At 38.6% G+C, this 17,868-nt stretch overlaps 1 protein-coding gene across 2 annotated transcripts in view; it reads right to left on the minus strand.

The window, feature by feature from the left end:
- Positions 1 to 17,868, minus strand: part of MAEL (maelstrom spermatogenic transposon silencer) — a 54,192-nt gene that overhangs the window by 21,978 nt on the left and 14,346 nt on the right. For both annotated transcript variants that reach the window (XM_040229960.1, XM_040229959.1), the window contains 3 exons: positions 6,695 to 6,819; positions 5,855 to 5,909; positions 5,594 to 5,735 (listed from right to left, as the gene is read on the minus strand). In XM_040229960.1, the coding sequence (XP_040085894.1) occupies positions 5,594 to 5,735; positions 5,855 to 5,909; positions 6,695 to 6,819 (322 nt within the window). The remainder of the gene's footprint in view (positions 1 to 5,593; positions 5,736 to 5,854; positions 5,910 to 6,694; positions 6,820 to 17,868) is intronic.

A 17,868-nucleotide genomic window follows, 5' to 3' on the forward strand; every position in this document is an offset into this window, starting at 1 on the left:
GCAAGCACATCAACTATTTCAAATGAATAATTTAACCACAGTGAAGGAGAAAAACAAGAACAAATTCCAATAATTTTTTTTTTCTATATCCTGCAGCATGAGGGATCTTAGCTTCCTGACCAGAAATCAAACCTGTGACCCTTGTGGTGGAGCATGAGGTCTTAACCACTGGACCACCAGTCCCTCACCAATAACTTTTTGACTAACCTCTGACTAACAAAACTGAAAAAAAGATTCTAAACTGTTAATATGTCTTTTTTTAAACGGTGATATCACTTAATTTTACAACAACCTAATACATTCTATTGAGCACCAGGTTTTTCCATGCAGAAAAGCAATACAAAAATGGAAAACTAGAGAACTCTATGGTTTTAAATGGCAATTGCAGGTTTATGTATGAACTCAGGATGAGATGAAGACAGAGAGGGAGGAGGAAAGGGAGGACGGAGTGGGCAGGTGAGTCTAGCCACGTGAAAATGTGTGGTAAGAGTAGTACACATACATGTATTTCCTAGCTCTCTCCACTAAGGAGAACTAGAACCAAAGATGCTCTAGGAGGAAGGAACACCTAGCACCCAGACTCTATCTCCTAAATACTCTCCTCCATGAAACAGAATCAGGGCTCCTTGGATAAATGGCTAATTTAAAGCTAAAGAAGGGAAAGTAAAAGATGAACCTGGAATAATTGGAGCTGGAAAAGCAAAGAAACACTCAAAGAAGGAGGGAGCATTGTAAAATTTGACAATAACAAAACTCAAACTCCAAACAACAAAGAAACCACTGGCTATAAAGAAACCAATCTGAGCAAAAAATAAGTTAATAAGACATTACAGCTCACTGAATAAGATACTAGGAATATCTAAGTCCATAATCATAGATGAAAAAAAAAAGTCAGCAGAAAGGAAAAGCTCCTTTAATAATAAATGTGGAAACAACAACCAAATTAGAGCACCACCATTTCACAAATATAGTCATAACTGACTAGCAGATGATAAGCTAGCAGATTAAATATTAAAGAATAGATAATCTACCAAATTTCAAAGACTCTCCCAACAGAATATTAATTGTACAGTGAAAAAGAATAACTTTTCAATGGAAAAATTTGGCAGACATTATCTTAAGCAAGTGATCAAAGTTATAAGTAATGAGATTAAAATCAGCTGCCTCCAGATCTGACACTTCTGAGAAGAGACATCACTTTTGAGGTACTCTTGCTAAAAATATACAGCCTCATACCGATGAAATTATCTGCAGGGAAGCAATGAAGACACAGACATAGAGAACAGACTTCTGGAATGGAGGAAGGGGAGAAGGTGAGAGTGGATATATGGAGAGAGTGACATGTAAATATACATCACAGTGTATAAAACAGATAGCCAATGGGGATTTGCTGTATGACTCAGGGAACTCAAACTGAGGTTCTGTAACAACCTAGACCGGTAGGATGGGGAGAGAGGTGGGAGGGAGGTTCAAGAGGGAGCGGACATATATACATATATAGTTGATTCATGTTGATGTTTGGCAGAAACCAACACAATACTGTAAAGCAATTATCCTTCAATTAAAAATAATTACACACTCAAACACAACTGCAATCTAACCATTAGGAAATATAAGCAAACTCAAACTGAGAATAATTTTACAAAGTAACTGGCCTGCACTCTTCAAAAAGGTCAAGACCACCGAAGTCAAAGATTAATGAATAATTCCAGGTTAAAAGGATCCTAAAGAGACATCATAACTAAATGTAACATGTCATCCTGGGTTGGACCCTAGGTGTTTATTTTTTGCTACAGAAGACATTATTAGAACTAGCAAAATATGAATATAGCCTTCAGATTAGACAACAGTATAGATCACATGGACCACAGCCTTGTCTAACTCAATGAAACCAAGCCATGCCGTGTGGGGCCACCCAAGATGGGCGGGTCATGGCGGAGAGGCCTGACAGAATGTGGTCCACTGGAGAAGGGAATGGCAAACCACTTCAGTATTCTTGCCTTGAGAACCCCATGAACAGTATGAAAAGGCAAAATGATAGGATACTGAAAGAGGAACTCCCCAGGTTGGTAAGTGTCCAATATGCTACTGGAGATCGGTGGAGATATAACTCCAGAAATAATGAAGGGATGGAGCCAAAGCAAAAACAATACCCAGCTGTGGATGTGACTGGTGATAGAAGCAAGGTCCAATGCTGTAAAGAGCAATATTGCATAGGAACCTGGAACGTCAGGTCCATGAATCAAGGCAAATTGGACGTGGTCAAACAGGACTTGGCAAGAGTGAACATCGACATTCTAGGAATCAGCAAATGAAGATGGACTGGAATAGGTGGATTTAACTCATGATCATTATATCTACTACTGTGGGCGTGAATCCCTTAGAAGAAATGGAGTAGCCATCATGGTCAACAAAAGAGTCTGAAATGCAGTACTTGGATGCAGTCTCCAAAACGACAGAGTGATCTCTGTTCATTTCCAAGGCAAAGCCTATGCCCCAACCAGTAATGCTGAAGCTGAAATTGAACGGTTCTATGAAGACCTACAAGGCCTTTTAGAACTAACACCCCAAAAAGATGTTCTTTTCATTATAGGGGACTGGAATGCAAAAGTAGGAAGTCAAGAAACACTGGGGTAACAGGCAAATTTGGCCTTGGAGTATGGAATGAAGCAGGGCAAAGGCTAATAGAGTTTTGCCAAGAGAATGCACTGGTCATAGCAAACACCCTCTTCCAACAACACAAGAGAAGACTCTACACGTGGACATCACCAGATGGTCAATACTAAAATCAGATTGATTATATTCTTTGCAGCCAAAGATGGAGAAGGTCTATACAGTCAGCAAAAACAAGACCAGGAGCTAAGTGTGACTCAGATCATGAACTCCTTATTACCAAATTCAGACTTAAATTGAAAAAAAGTAGGGAAAACCACTAGGCCATTCAGGTATGACCTAAATCAAATCCCTTATGATTATACAGTGGAAGTGAGAAATAGATTTAAGGGAATGGACCTTATAGACAGAGTGCCTGATGAACTATGGACAGAGGTTTGTGACACTGTACAGGAGACAGGGATCAAGACCATCCCCATGGAAAAGAAATGCAAAAAAGCAAAATGGCTGTCTGGGAGGCCTTACAAATAGCTGTGAAAAGAAGAGAGGTGAAAAGCAGAGGAGAAAAGGAAAGATATAAGCATCTGAATGCAGAGTTCCAAAGAACAGCAAGGAGAGATAAGTAAGCCTTCCTCAGCGATCAATGCAAAGAAATAGAGGAAAAGAACAGAATGGAAAAGACTAGAGATCTCTTCAAGAAAATTAAGAGATACCAAAGGAACATTTCATGCAAAGATGGGCTTGATAAAGGACAGAAATGGTATGGACCTAACAGAAGGAGAAGATATTAAGAAGAGGTGGCAAGAATACACAGAAGAACTGTACAAAAAAGATCTTCATGACCATGATAATCACGACAGTGTGATCACTCACCTAGAGCCAGACATTCTGGAATGTGAAGTCAAGTGGGCCTTGGAAGTATCACTATGAACAAAGCTAGTGGAGGTGATGAAATTCCAGCTGAGCTATTTCAAATCCTGAAAGATGATGCTGTCAAAGTGCTGCACTCAATATGCCAGCCAATTTGGAAAACTCAGCAGTGGCCACAGGACTGGAAAAGGTCAGTTTTCATTCCAATCCCAAAGAAAGGAAATGCCAAAGAATGCTCAAACTACCACACAATTGCATTCATCTCACACGCTAGGAAAGTAATGCTCAAAATTCTCCGAACCAGGCTTCAGCAATACGTGAACTGTGAATTTCCAGATGAACTTCCAGATGTTCAAGCTGATTTTAGAAAAGGCAAAGGAACTAGAGATCAGATTGCCAACATCCACTGGATCAACAAAAAAGTAAGAGAGTTCCAGAAAACATCTATTTCTGCTTTATTGACTATGCCAAAGCCTTGGACTATGTGCATCACAATAAACTGGAAAATTCTGAAAGAGATGGGAATACCAGACCACCTGACCTGCCTCTTGAGAAATCTGTATGCAGGTCAGGAAGCAACAGTTCGAACTAGACATGGAACAATAGACTGGTTCCAAATAGGAAAAGGAGTACGTCCAGGCTGTATATTGTCACCCTGCTTATTTAACTTATATGCAGAGTACATCATGAGAAACACTGGGCTGGAAGAAGCACAAGCCAGAATCAAGACTGCTGGGAGAAATATCAATAACCTCAGATATGCAGATGACACCACCCTTATGGCAGAAAGTGAAGAGGGACTAAAGAGCCTCTTGATGAAAGTGAAAGAGGAGAGTGAAAAAGTTGGCTTAAAGCTCAACATTCAGAAAATTAAGATCATGGCATCTGGTCCCATCAGTTAGATGGGGAAACAGTGGAAACCGTATCAGACTTTATTTTGGGGGGCTCCAAAATCACTGCAGATGGTGACTGCAGCCATGAAATTAAAAGACGCTTACTCTTTGGAAGGAAAGTTATGACCAACCTAGACAGCATGTTAAAAAGCACAGACATTACTTTGCCAACAAAGGTCCGTCTAGTCAAGGCTATGGTTTTTCCAGTGTTCATGTATGGATGTGAGAGGTGGACTGTGAAGAAAGCTGAGCGCCAAAGAATTGATGCTTTTGCACTGTGGTGTTGGAGAAGACTCTTGAGAATCCCATGGACTGCAAGGAGATCCAACCAGTCCATCCTAAATATCAGTCCTGAGTGTCCACTGGAAGGACTGATGCTGAAACTGAAACTCCAATACTTTGGCTACCTCATGCAAAGAGCTGACTCATTGGAAAAGACCCTGATATGGGGAGGGATTGGGGGCAGAAGGAGAAGGGGACGACAGAGGATGAGATGCCTGGATGACATCACCAACTCGATGGACAGGAGTTTGGGTAAATTCTGGGAGTTGGTGATGGACAGGGAGGCGTGGCATGCTGCGGTTCATGGGGTCGCAGAGAGTCGGACACGACTGAGTGACTGAACTGAAATGATTGTAGCAATGGTAATACACTGTTTTGATAACTGTATTGTGGCAACACACGTACCTGTTCTTAGGGACATTTCTGATATTCAGGGTGAAAAGGCATTGTGTAGCAACTCACTCTTAAGTGGTTGAGAATAAGAAACAGTGTTTATTTTTATAAACATATTAAAATATTAACAATTAGAATCTGAGAATGGTATATACAATTTCCTTGTACTAGAGTCCTCCAAATTTTCTGTAAGCCCAAAATATCAAAACAAAAAATACTTTTCGTTTCATTTTCATATTTCTTATAAGAAGACTATGTAACAGAGTATTTATTTAAATGGATAGTATATACTTTCATCAGTACACTCTAAATGAATAAACACTGTCATTTTATTTGGTATTTTATTTGGTATTTTGTTTTTTGCTTTTAGTGATAAACAAAGTAACAATGTATCTTATAATCAGTGAAAACTTATATTCAAGGAAATACAACGATTCCAAAGTTTCATAGGCAAATTGTGCTTTAAAAGGCACAAACTAATCCTACTGTATTTCTCAGTTCAGAAAAAAGTCAGTATTATCATCACAAAATCACATAAGTACCTTGTGTTGCTAGAATAATCCCACATGGCCACCTCTAGGAGGCTCCGAACCCAAGTCTTGGAAGGCTCCTTCAGAAATTTTTGCTGGTAGATCCCTACTACAAGATCCTCTACTGTGAGAAGTTCTAGATCTTGTCTGATTTCTTCCGTTGGTAAATAAAGACAAACATAAAATTAGTGAATTCAGGTACACAGAACATGTACATCAAAATGGAAACACAGATACTAAAATACATTTGAGCAGTGACCCAGTTTAACTTACTTGATGACTTTGCCATATGCTTCAAACACCAGTTGACTCTGGCTCTATCATCAGACTAGAGAAGGGAAAAAATTTTACTTGTATTTTCTTCTATCCTCTGTTACTTGCAATTAATAAGGCGCAACTGTGGGAGGGAGGATGGGTAAGGGGAAGGGAAAGGCTGAAGAGTCCATGAAAACTCCATGACAACGGTTAAACAAAAAAGGGTAACATACGCTAGAAAATGCTGCTAATAATAACCAGTTATGTTCACAAAGCATTGTTAATATACTTTATGAACAGCAAGTAAGACTTAGGGTAGGCAAATGAAACCAATGTTGAGAAAAAGATAAGGTGATTTGTGTTCATGGTTAGAAATGTTTGATTTTTACTGTTTTATTAATAAAACAGTAAGGTTAAAACCCAATTCTACTACACAGAGCCTGAAAGAATTTACACAAAACAAAGAATAAAATTACAAAAAGAAGATCAAGGAATTACTACAAAAATAGTTCTGAATAAATGCTACTCTTGCCTGGAAGTGATAGCTGTACAAACTAGAAATCCATCCTGCAGGGTAAAAAGATATTATTGAAGGTATTTCAGAAGGAGGAACTATAAACATGAAATCTACCAAAGGTGAAATATATTCAGTTACTGCAGTCTTCAAAATCCCTCCAATATTAGAGAATTGTAGAAGAAAAGGCATTATACATACCTAATTACATTGAAAGCAACTAAAAATGAACATATTTTAATACACAGTTAAGACACAGGCAAAAGTTCTTTCTCTGGGTATCTTTCATGGATCATCTGTTTTCTAAGTAGATGACTTAGAAGAAATTCTTATGTTGAAATTACCTTGCAGTAGATAGGTGGCCAGTTCCCTGGGTTTGGATGAATGAATCTATAAAGATTTTGTAACACAGTTGCTTGGTCATGCCCAGATTCAAAGTGTGAAATAGGAATCTTGTGACTAGAATCACCTGAAGGAAATAAAAAGGTAGGTAGGAGTTAAAATTTGACCAAGACAAATATTATGGATTAGGTACAGAAGGATGGGTATAGGAAGAAGTAGTGGGTAACTTGTATTTAAGTACTTGTACCAAACCTGGTTACGGTCAAGTACTTTACACATTTTATCCCATAATGTTATAAAATAGGTAATATACATATTAGAGAAGAGAGAACTGAGACTCACAGAAGTTAACAATAAGTTAACAGCTGGTGAACAGTGGAGTCAGGACTCAAGCCCAGGCTTGTTAGGTGAAAGTAGCAGTGTTTTCACCATTTCTGTGCCGCTGTTCATGAATGTTTTATTAAAAAGGCTGGAGACTCAATAGTAATGATTGGTTTTTAGAAGGTTGTAAAATGGTATTCCCACTTCCAGTAAAATACAGACCAAGTAATACAACTTCCCACAAAAATTTAAGATATCGACAACAGCTACAGTATGCAAGGGATTATTAGGTCAAAAGCAAAATAAGCCACAGAGGTGATCAAATGCAAAGAGAGGTGATCAAAATGCAAAGAAGTCAGAGAGGTCAGCCTAATTCTGGAGGCAGTTTTTACCCTGGAGTCATTTGCTAATTCCTTAAGAGGAAGTTTACTGGCTAAGAAGTGTATTTCAGACAGCTTTTGGGGCCTGGTTTGTGAGACCCCTGGTGTCTAGAAAAAGCAATCATAAATCCTTTCTAGAAGAGAAATATCAACCTCAAATTACCTTAAACCATTTTTTTCCAGATAATCTATATGAATAAACCAGGTACACACACACGAAAAGAGTGAAAACCAAGACAAAGTTGAAAGACAAAATCGAATCCAGAAGCTGAAGTTTCTGGACACAGATTTTAAATAATCATGCTTATTATTTGATAAGATCAAATTACAAATTTCAACATAAAATTGGAAACTATTAAGAAAAAGAATGCTAGGAACTCTCTGGTGGTCTAGTGATGAGGACTCAGCATTTCACTGCTGGGGCCCTGGGTTCAAGCAGTGCTGTGTAGCCAATTAAAAAAATAATACAGGAAGAGTTCAAGTTCTGATAATGAAAGACTAAGGAAAAGATGGAACACATCAAACACCTGCTTGAAGGCACTGCAGAGATATAAATGAAGAGAGGAATTGTAAGTCCAAAATCTTAAAATGAAGAAATCCTAGAGAGCTGAATCTGGCATTTGGGTTTGTTGGTTATTTGGGCATTTACCAAACCTAGAAGAGAAACAGAGACTGACAAACTGAGATTTCAATAGACCTAGAGCTAGGAAGAATTTAAAATATTACTCCAGAATTACTTGTGTATCCATAAAAATTTATAAATTAAAAACCACTCCGTTGTCTTCTGGCCTCCCCCGTTTATGCTGTGAAGCCCGTTGTAAACTTCACTGAGGATCTCTTTCCATGTGTGCCAAGTCGTATCTACTGTTCAGTGCTCAAAAATGACCAGACATACTAAGAGAGCCGAATACGTGACTGAACATCAAGGTAAACAGACTGCAAAAATATGTCCAAAAAAAGAAGATCCCCATAATAGAGTTAACAAACGTAAAACTTTAAAAAAAACAAGGCTTATTATGTTCAAGGAAATAAAATTACTGATAACTTAAACAGAACCATAAAAAAGAACACATGTAGACTCAAAAACTCAAAATACATTCCCCAAACCATTTTAGAATGGCAAAACAGCCTTGATGACGAAATAAAGATTAACCCAGGTTTAACATGAATGCACAGATCCTAAAACAAACTAATAGGTTGTCCAAAAAGTTTGGTTTTTCTGTAAAATGGCTCCGGTAGTGCTTAGGTGTCTTTAACTTCATTCAAAACAGATTTGTTGCACTGTATTTTAACAGCTGTCATATCAGTGTGCATTTTAAAAAGTTTACCAAAACTGCTGAATTTTTGTGAAGCCACTTTAATTTTAAAGATGGAAGGGAAAAAAGCCACATTTTCAGAATAATATGCTTTATTATTTCAAGGTAAAAATGCAACTCAAGTGCAAAGAAAGATTTGTGAAGTATATAGAAAAGGTATTGTGACTGATCAAATATGTCAAAAGTGGTTTGCACAGTTTCATGGTAGACATTTCTTGCTGGACGATGCTCCATGGTTGGACAGATCAGGTGAAGGGGACAGCAATCAAACTGAGGCATTGAGAACAATGAACTTTATTCCACATGGGAGATAAGTGACATACTCAAAATATCCAACTCAGCCACTGAAAATCAAAGCACTATGGTAACTGCTTTTATTAAATATGTTTGGGCTGCACATAAGGGGGAAAAAAACAACCTTCTTGATCATATTTCTGAACGCAATTCTCTACTTAAAACATAACAAAAACATTTCGTTTCCAGAATAAAATTATGATGGGTGATAAAAAGCAGATACAGTACAATAATGTAAGTGGAAGATATCATGGGGCAAGCAAAATGAACCACCACCAACCACATTAAAGGCTGATCTTCATCCAAAGAAGGTGATGGTGTGCACATGGTGGGACTGGAAGGGATGAGCTGCTTCTGGAAAACGAAATGATTCGTTCCAACAATTACTACTCCCAATTAGACCAACTGAAAGCAGCACTCAATGAAAAGCATCCGGAATTAGCCAAAAGAAAACATAATCTTCCATCAGGATAACACAAGTTTGCACGTTTCTTTGATGACCAGGCAAAAGCTGTTAAAGCTTGGCTGGGAAGTTCTGATTCATCCACCATACTCACTAGACATCGCACCTTCAAATTTCCATTTATTTTGATCTTTACAAACTTCTTTTAAAGAAAAAAATTTTAATTCCCTGGTGTAAAAGGCACCTGGAACAATTCTTTGTTCTAAAAGGTAAAAAGTTTTGGGAAAATGGAATTATGAAGTTGCTGAAAAATGGTAGAAAAGTTAGTGGAAAAAAATGGTGAATCACTGTTTAATAAAGCTCTTGGTGAAAATGAAAAACATGTCCCTTATTTTTACTTTTTAAAAACCAAAGGAACTTTTTGATTAACCCGTATTAGCAAATTGAATCCAGCAATTTATTTAAGAGTTATATAGTGAAAATGCTGGGTTTGTTTGGGGAATGTAAGATTAGTTTTTAAGATTAGTAAATCACCATATAAACAAAAGACACAAATCATCTGATATCCAGAAAGAGTATTCATTAAAATATGCAACTGATGTCTCTCATGAAACTGGGAACAAAAGGGAACTTCTTTATACTGATAAAGAGTATATACCAAAACTAAAAGACAGAGAGAAAAACTACAGCAAACAGAATACTCACTGGTGAAAGACTAGGATCTTCACAGCCAGCACACTAGGACAAACAGGTTTTAAATGTTTTAAATAAAAGATACAGATTAGAAGAAGTCATTTCACAAATATAAGGAACTTTCTAAAAACCTCAGAGTTTAGCAAAGGTGGGATAAAACCAAAACAAAAAACAAACAAGTAGAAAATATAATTTTGATTCAATTTAAAACATACTATAGAGAATAATTTTTAAATAAAATTAATTTTATTGCTGAGAAAAAATATAATTGAGATCTATTACATATAATTAGCAAGAAAAATGATAAGCTACAGCTAATAAGATAAAGATTATAGAGAAAACTAAGACTTTATTATAAAGAACTACACATTTAAAAAATAAGAGTAGCTCTATATTAAAACATTTCTAACTGGGGAATTTTTGCAGAAACTAACGCCAGTGGCATTAATATGTCTCTGGTCAAAAATGTGTAAACATAAAGAATATCATGAAGCTGTCACTTCTTTTCAAAATGATTCAAAGGTTTAGATATACTCAAAATACTGAGATTAGTTTCTCTGCACAGAGGACAAGAAGGCAAAGTAGAAGGACCTGAGTTCACCTCCTCTCGCTAAGAGTTGGACACGACTGAGCAACTTCACTTTCACTTTTCACTTTCATGCATTGGAAAAGGAAATGGCAACCCATTCCAGTGTTTTCACCTGGAGAATCCCATGGGTGGAGGAGCCTGGTGGGCTGCAGTCCATGGGGTTGCTAGGAGTCAGACACAACTGAGCGACTTCACTTTGTCTTTTCACCTTCATGCATTGGAGAAGGAAATGGCAACCCACTCCAGTATTCTTGCCTGGAGAATCCCAGGGACGGGGGAGCTGCCATCTATGGGGTTGCAGCGTCAGACACGACTGAAGCGACTTAGCAGCAGCAGGAGACACTAAAAATCACAACTGCTGAAAAACTAGCAACAAAGAGGACTGGAACCTCTCCAAAAAAAATATTCTACCTCCAAAAACAAAACAAAAAAAACACCAAAACAAGATGGGGGGGCGGGGCACATGTGCAAAATAATAAAATCTCATACCTGCCAGTTGGGTGAAGCACAAACTGGAAAATAATTATATCTCAGAAGTTCTCCCACAGGCGTGATAGTTCTGAGCCTCGTGTCAGGCTCCTTAGTCCAGGGGCCTGATATTGGGAGGAGAGCCACTGGAGCCATTTGGCTTTGAAGGCTAGCAAGGCTTGCTGCAAGAGCTCCAGAGGGCTGGAAGGAAGCAGAAACCTCACTCTTGGAGAGCACACATAGGATCTCATGTGTACCAGGACCCAGGGGGAAAAAGCAGCAACTTCATAGGAATCTGAGCCAGACTTACCTGCTAGTCCTCGAGGATCTTCTCGAGAAGCAGGGGCTGCTGTGGCTCACTGTGGGGACAAGCACACTGGCGGCAAAGGTTCTGGGGCATGCTCACTGCTGTAAGCTGTCCTGAAGGATGCCATTTTAATGCCAAGTCCTAGCCCCACCGAACAGCCTGAAGGTTCCAGTGCTAACGCCTCAAGCCAAAAAATAAACAGGGTGGGACCATATCCCTACTCAGCAGACAAGCTGCTTAAAAGTTTTCCTGAGTTCAGTGAAGTGAGTGAAGTCGCTCAGTTGTGTCTTTGCGACCCCATGGACTGTAGCCTACCAGGCTCCTCCCCTCCATGGGATTCTCCAGGCAAGAGTACTGGAGTGGGGTGCCATTTCCTTCTCCAGAGGATCTTCCTGAGCTCAGAGCTGCCTCTAAACACAATCTTTGCCACTGCCCTACCCACCAGAACAGGACCCAGCTCCAACCACCAGGGGGCAGACACCAGAAGTAAAATGAATTACAATCCTGTAGCCAATGGGACTACAGAGACAGAAAGTGAGACAGAGGAATAGGTTCCAGACGAAGGAACAACAACAAAAAAACTGAGTGGAGATAGACGGTCTACCTGAAAAAGGGCTGAGCGTAATGACAGTAAAGAGGATCTGAAACCTCGGAAAAAGAATGGAGGCACAGACCAAGAAGATACAAGAAAGGTTCAGTGAAGAGCCAGATGATATAAAGAACAGAGTGGAAAATACAGTAACTGAAAAATATACTAGAAGGAATCAATAGCAAAAATCAATGAGGCAGAAGAATGGATAAGTGAGCTGGAAGACAGAATGGTGGAACTCACTGCTGTGGAACAGAATAAAGAAACAATAAAAAGAAATGAGGACAGTTGAAGAGAACTCTGAGACAATATTAAATGCACTAGCATTCATGTCATAGGGGTCCTGAAAGATGTAGAGAAAGGGCCTGACAAAATATTTGAAGATATAATATCTGGAAACTTCCCTATTATGGAAAAGTCACCCAAGTTGAGGAAGCAGAGTCATGTACAGGAGAAACCAAAGGAGGAATGTGCCAAGACACATGTTAACCAAATTGATAAAAATAAAAGACAAAAAGAAAATATTAAAAGTAACAAGGGAAAAGCAACAAATAACATTAAGAGAATCCCTGTAAGGTTATCAGCTGATTCTTCAGGAGAAACTCTCTAGGCCAGAAGGAAATGGTTTGACGTATTTAAAATGATGAAGGGAAAAATGACAACCAAAAATACTCTACTCAGCAAGGCTCTCATTCATATTTGATGCAGAAATGAAAAGCTTTATAGACAAGCAAAAGTTGTGAGAATTCAGCACTACCAAGCCAGTTTCATAACAAATGCTACAGGAACTTCTCTAAATGGAAATGAAAAGGCTGCAACTAGAAACAAAATTACAAATAGGAAAGCTCACCAGTACATACAGTAAAGACAGGAAATCACTCACACAGAATGAGGAGAGTACAAATGCAGGGTAATGGAAATGCACTTGAAATTAAGAGACCAGCAACTTAATCTTGGGTATATAGACTTCTATATCAAAACCTCTTGGTAACCACAAACCAAAAATCAATAATGGACTCAACACACAAAAATAAAAAGGTATCCAATGCTCACACAAAGAAGAAAAAGGAATCCAATCATAACATGAAGATAGTCATCAAATCACAAGAGAACAAAAGAGGAAGAAAAAAGACCTATAAAACAAGAACAAAATGAACAAATGGCAATAAGTACATACATATCAGTAATTAACTTAAATGTAAACAGATCCAAGTGCTCCAACCAAAAGACATACAGTGGTTGAACGCACAAAAATAAGGCCACATATATGTTTACAAGAGAACCACTTCAGATCTAGGGATACATACAGACTGAAAGTGAGGAGATGGAAAACGACATTCCATGCAAAAGGAAATCAACAATGGAATAATACTCGTATCAGAAAAAATGAACTTCAAAATAAAGACATACAACATACAAAAAAGGATACTACCGAATGATCAAGTTCAGTTCAGTTGCTCAGTCGTGTCCGATTCATTGCAACCACCATGGACTGCAGCACAGCAGACCTCCCTGTCCATCACCAACTCCCAGAGTTTACTCAAACCCAAGCCCATCGAGTCAGTAATGTCATCCAGTTATCTCATCCTCTGCCATCCCCTTCTCCTCCTGTCTTCAATCTTTCCCAGCATCACGGTCTTTTCCAAAGAGTTAGTTCTTCACATTAGGTGGCCACAGTTTTGGAGTTTCAGCTTTAGCATCAGTCCTTCCAATGAATATTCAGGACTGATCTCCTTTAGGATGGACTGGTTGGATCTCCTTGCAGTCCAAAGGACTCTCAAGAGTCTTCTCCAACACCGCAGTTCAAAAGCATCAATTCTTTGGTGCTCAGCTTTCTCCAGAGTCCAACTCTCACATCAATACATGATTACTGGAAAAACTGTAGCTTTGACTAGATGGATCTTTGTTGGCAAAGTAATGTCTCTGCTTTTGAATATGCTGTCGAGGTTGGTCATAACTTCTCTTCCAAGGAGGACGCGTCTTCAAATTTCATGGCTGCAGTCACCATCTGCAGTGATTTTGGAGTCCAAAAAAATAAAGTCTGACACTGTTTCCACTGTTTCTCCATCTATTTCTCATGAAGTGATGGGACTGGATGCCATGATCTTAGTTTTCTGAATGTTGAGCTTTAAGCAAACTTTTTCTCTCTCCTCTTTCACTTTCATCAAGGGGCTCTTTAGTTCCTCTTCACTTTCTGCCATAAGGGTGGTGTCATCTGCATATCTGAGGTTATTGATATTTCTCCCAGCAATCTTGATTCCAGCTTGTACTTCATCCAGCCCAGCGTTTCTCATGATGTACTCTGCATATAAGTTGAATAAACAGTGACAATATACAGCCCTGACGTACTCCTTTCCCAATTTGGATCTTTGCTTTTTTCCTTTGCCTTTCACTTTTCTTGTATTCACAGCTACTTGTAAGGCTTTCTCAAACAACCATTTTGCTGTTTTGCATTTCTTTTCCTTGGGAATGGTCTTGATCCCTGCCTCCTGTACAATGTCATGAACCTCTGTCCATAGTTCTTCAGGCACTCTATCAGATCTAATCCCTTGAATCTATTTGTTACTTCCACTGTATAATGATCAAGATATCAATCCAAAAAGAGGAATTAACAATTTTACATGCAATCAACATAGGAGCAATAATAATATAATGCAAATACTAACAGTCATAGAGATACAGGTTTGATCTCTGTGTTGGGAAGAGGAAGAAATGGGCCTCTGGGCCTGGAGGAGGAAATGGAAACCAATTTCAGGATTCTTGCTGAAAAAAATCCCATGGACAGAGGAGCCTGGCAGGCTACAATCCATAGGGTCACAAGAGTCAGACACAACTGAGCAACTGAACAAGACACACGCACCAGCCATGAAAGGAGAAGTCAACAGCAACACAAGAGTGGGGACTTCAACATTACATTTATATCAATGGACAGGTCATCCAGACCGAAAATCGGTACAAAACACAGGCCTTAAATACACGTTAGACAGACAGACTTAACTGACACTTATAGAACATTCCATATGAAAGCAGCAGAATACAAATTCTTCTCAAATGCACATGAAACATTCTCCAGGAGTGATCACAGGCTAGGCCACAAAGCAAGCTTGGGTAAACTGCAGTTACATCAATCATCTTTTCCAACCACAACACTAGAAGATTTTTTAAAAATCAAGAACAAAAAAAAACTTAAAAAAAAAAAAAACCCAGAGGATAAACAATATGCTGCTAAATAACTAATGGATCCGGAGAAGGCAATGGCACCCCACTCCAGTGCTCTTGCCTGGAAAATCCCATGGACGGAGGAGCCTGGTAGGCTGCAGTCCATGGGGTCGCTGAGGGTCCGACATGACTGAGTGACTTCACTTTCACTTTTTACTTTCCTGCACTGGAGAAGGAAATGGCAATCCACTCCAGTGTTCTTGCCTGGAGAATCCCAGGGATGGGGGAGCCTGGTAGGCTGCTGTCTATGGGGTCGCACAGAGTCAGACACGACTGAAGTGACTTAGCAGCAGCAGCAGCAACTAATGGATCATGGGGAAAAAAAACAAAGAGGAAATTAAAAAATACTTAGAGATAAATGCAAACAAAAGCACGATGGTCCAAATTTATGGGATGCATCAAAAGCAGTTCTAAGAGGGAAGTTTATAAGCAACACAGTCTTAGCAAACAAGAAAAATCTGTTAAATAAAAAAATCTAACATTACACCTAGAGCACCCAGAGGAAAAAACAAAAATTTAAAATTACCAGAAGGAAAGAGCAGAAATAAATGAAATGGAGACATAACAATAAATAGAGACAAAATAAACAATAGACAAGGTCAATGAAACCAAAAGCTGGTTCTTTGAGAAGATAAACAAAATTGATAAACCTGTAGCTAGACTCATCAAGGAAAAAAAGAGAGGGCTGAACTCAAAACTAGAAGTGAAACAAGTAGAAATTATAACAGATACCACAGAAATACAAAGGATCATAGGAAGCTACTATGAGCAACTATACATCAATAAAATGGACAATCTAGAAGAAACGGACAAATTATTAGAAAGGTGTGTGCATATCTGTACTCAGTTGCTCAGCTGTGTTGATTCTTGGAAACTTTATGGACTGTAGCCCACCAGGCTCATCTGTCCATGGGATTTTCCAGGCAAGGAATACTGAAGTGGGTTACCATTTCCTCCTCCAGGGGGTCTTCCCAACCCAGGAATGGAAACCATATCTCCCATGTCTCCTGCACTGAGCCACCTGGGAAGCTTATTAGAAAAGTTTAACCTTCCAAACCAGGAAGAAACAGAAAATACAAACAGAACAATCACAAGTACCAAGACTGAAACTAATTAAAACACTCCCAACAAAGTTAAGTCCAGGACCAGATGGCATCACAGGCGAGTTCTATTAAACACTTAGAGCAGAGTTAACATCTATCCTTCTGAAACTATTCTGAAAAATGGCACAGGAAGGAACACTTCCAAACTCATTCTATGAGGCTAAAATCAGGCATAGAAGACACGCAGAAATATTAGCAGCCAATATCAATTAACAAAGATGCAAAAACCTCAACAAATACTAGCAAACTAAATCCAACAGTATATTAAAAGGATCATACATCATGATCAATTGGAACTATCCCAAAGATACAAGTATTTTTAATTTTCTCCAAGTCAGTGTGATGCACCATATTTACAAATTAAAGAAAATCCATAGAAAAGTGGGCACAGATGGACTATACCTCAACATAATAAAGGCCATATATGACAAATTCAACACCATATTCAATGTTGAAAAGCTAAAAACATTCCCTCTAACAAGACAAGGATGTCTACTCTCCCCAGTTTTATTGAACATAGTTTGGGAGTTCTAGCCATGGCAATCAGAGAAGAAAACAAAAGGAATCCAAATTGGAAAAGCAGTAGCATAATCATCACTGTTTGTAAATGACATGATACTATACATAGAAAATCCTAAAGATGTTACCAGAGAACTTACTACAGTTCATTAATTCAGTAAAATTTTAGGAGACTAAATTAATACACAGAAATCTGTTGCTTATTTATACACTAAGAACAAAAGAACAGAAAGAAAAAATAAGGAAACCATCTCATTTGCCATCACATCAAAAAGAATAAAATACCTCAGAATAAACTTAACCTAGGGAGGCAAACAATTAGAACTGGACATGGACAACAGACTGGTTCCAAATAGGAAAAGGAGTATGTCCAGGCTGTATACTGTCACCCTGCTTATTTAACTTATATGCAGAGTACATCATGAGAAACCCTGGGCTGGAAGAAGCACAAGCTGGAATCAAGATTGCCAGGAGAAATATCAATAACCTCAGATATGCACATAACAACACCCTTATGGCAGAAAGTGAAGAGGAACTAAAAAGCCTCTTAATGAAAGCGAAAGAGGAGAGTGAAAAAGTTGGCTTAAAGCTCAACATTTAGAAAACTAAGATCATGGCATCTGGTCCTATCATTTCATGGGAAACAGATGGGGAAACAGTGGAAACAGTGTCAGACTTTATTTTTTTGGACTCCAAGATCACTGCAGATGGTGACTGCAGCCATGAAATTAAAAGATGCTTACTCCTTGGAAGGAAAGTTATGACCAACCTCGACAGCATATTCAAAAGCAGAGACATTACTTTGACAACAAAGGTCCGTCTAGTTAAGGCTATGGTTTTCCCAGTGGTCATGTATGGACTGTGAAGAAAGCTGAGCAAACAATGCTCAAACTACCGCACAATTGTACTCATCTCACATGCTAGTAAAGTAATGCTCAAAATTCTCCAACCCAGGCTTCAGCAATACATGAACCA

This window comes from Oryx dammah, unplaced genomic scaffold (assembly GCF_014754425.2).
Source record: "Oryx dammah isolate SB20612 unplaced genomic scaffold, SCBI_Odam_1.1 HiC_scaffold_28, whole genome shotgun sequence".
Classification (NCBI taxonomy): domain Eukaryota; kingdom Metazoa; phylum Chordata; class Mammalia; order Artiodactyla; family Bovidae; genus Oryx; species Oryx dammah.